Consider the following 1,835-nt stretch of genomic DNA (forward strand, 5'->3'; position numbering starts at 1 on the left):
CTGTAGTTCTTTGGATTGGATTGGAAGTATTCGGGGAATTCAGGGAATTAGCCTGAGATACTGTAGTTATTATATTATATTATATTATATGTGGTGGTCAGATTAGCATTGAAAATTTCCACGACAAAAGCTAATTCAAAATATTAATAAAGCTGCAATAGTATTTAAAATATTACTAAAATAATAATTCTATGCTGTGATATTATTTATTATGCTGTGGGAATTCTTACAATTAAAAAAAGGGAAAAAACGAATCTAATGTAACTAATGTATAGTTTAGTATTTGCTATAATTACATTTCACGTCTTGAACATGTGGCCTCTGGCTGTGGTTTTCCTGTTAAGATACTGAGAGTCATGTTGACCATGCAAACAATAGCACTAATATAATTACGCCTCTCCTCATCGAAAGGAACCCACATCAGTTTGTCTTTTATTCTCCACACTGAGAGATTATACTCCTTTTCAGTCAAAAACATGGATGCTGCTGAGTTCCGGAGACGTGGGAAGGAGATGGTGGACTATGTGGCCGATTATTTAGAGAACATTGAGAAGAGGCAGGTTTACCCTGATGTGGAACCTGGATATCTCAGGTCACTGATTCCTGAGGAGGCCCCGGAGGAGGCGGAGAGCTATGAGGATGTGTTCAAAGACATAGAGAGGGTGATCATGCCAGGGGTGAGTCAGTGCTGACCAGCTATGATACAGTTCCTTTACTTTACAGTCATTACATACTATGGTTCTCAGATCTCAGATCTTGTGTGAAAAGATTTTTAATGTCTTGACTGGTAACATTTTATTTCTTTATCTTTCATATTTTAATAGGATGTTTCTCTTTCTTCTAGCTTTATGGCAATTTATATATTTTATGTATGGTACATTTTTAAAGCATTGCTAATAAGCTATTAATCATTTCCACCATTTCTGCAGCAGAAAAAATTTACAACTTATTGTGCATGTTAACATCTGTGATGAGAGCGCCCCAATAGCAGAGGAAACTATTGACACTGATTAGAGAAGAATACTTAATGTGGGAATTCTTACAATTAAAAAAAGGGAAAAAACGAATCTAATGTAACTAATGTATAGTTTAGTATTTGCTATAATTACATTTCACGTCTTGAACATGTGGCCTCTGGCTGTGGTTTTCCTGTTAAGATACTGAGAGTAAGGTTGACCCTGAAAACACTCTCAATAACACTAATATGATTACACCTCTCCTTATTAAAAAGCACATCAGTTTGTCTTTTATTCTCCACACTGAGAGATTATACTCCTTTTCAGTCAAAAACATGGATGCTGCTGAGTTCCGGAGACGTGGGAAGGAGATGGTGGACTATGTGGCCGATTATTTAGAGAACATTGAGAAGAGGCAGGTTTACCCTGATGTGGAACCTGGATATCTCAGGTCACTGATTCCTGAGGAGGCCCCGGAGGAGGCGGAGAGCTATGAGGATGTGTTCAAAGACATAGAGAGGGTGATCATGCCAGGGGTGAGTCAGTGCTGACCAGCTATGATACAGTTCCTTTACTTTACAGTCATTACATACTATGGTTCTCAGATCTCAGATCTTGTGTGAAAAGATTTTTAATGTCTTGACTGGTAACATTTTATTTCTTTATCTTTCATATTTTAATAGGATGTTTCTCTTTCTTCTAGCTTTATGGCAATTTATATATTTTATGTATGGTACATTTTTAAAGCATTGCTAATAAGCTATTAATCATTTCCACCATTTCTGCAGCAGAAAAAATTTACAACTTATTGTGCATGTTAACATCTGTGATGAGAGCGCCCCAATAGCAGAGGAAACTATTGACACTGATTAGAGAAGA

The 1,835-nt window shown here is 36.6% G+C and overlaps 1 protein-coding gene across 1 annotated transcript in view; it reads left to right on the forward strand.

The window, feature by feature from the left end:
• The first annotated feature begins 1,287 nt into the window (after positions 1-1,287).
• The window catches only part of LOC107751878 (aromatic-L-amino-acid decarboxylase-like), a 21,225-nt gene continuing 20,677 nt past the window's right edge, over positions 1,288-1,835 (forward strand). Inside the window, exon 1 of the mRNA XM_016567645.1 lies at positions 1,288-1,492. Coding sequence (XP_016423131.1) covers positions 1,292-1,492 — 201 coding nt within the window. The 5' untranslated portion in view covers positions 1,288-1,291. The remainder of the gene's footprint in view (positions 1,493-1,835) is intronic.

Source organism: Sinocyclocheilus rhinocerous, unplaced genomic scaffold, assembly GCF_001515625.1.
Source record: "Sinocyclocheilus rhinocerous isolate Xijiao unplaced genomic scaffold, SAMN03320098_v1.1 scaffold752, whole genome shotgun sequence".
NCBI classification, from domain to species: domain Eukaryota; kingdom Metazoa; phylum Chordata; class Actinopteri; order Cypriniformes; family Cyprinidae; genus Sinocyclocheilus; species Sinocyclocheilus rhinocerous.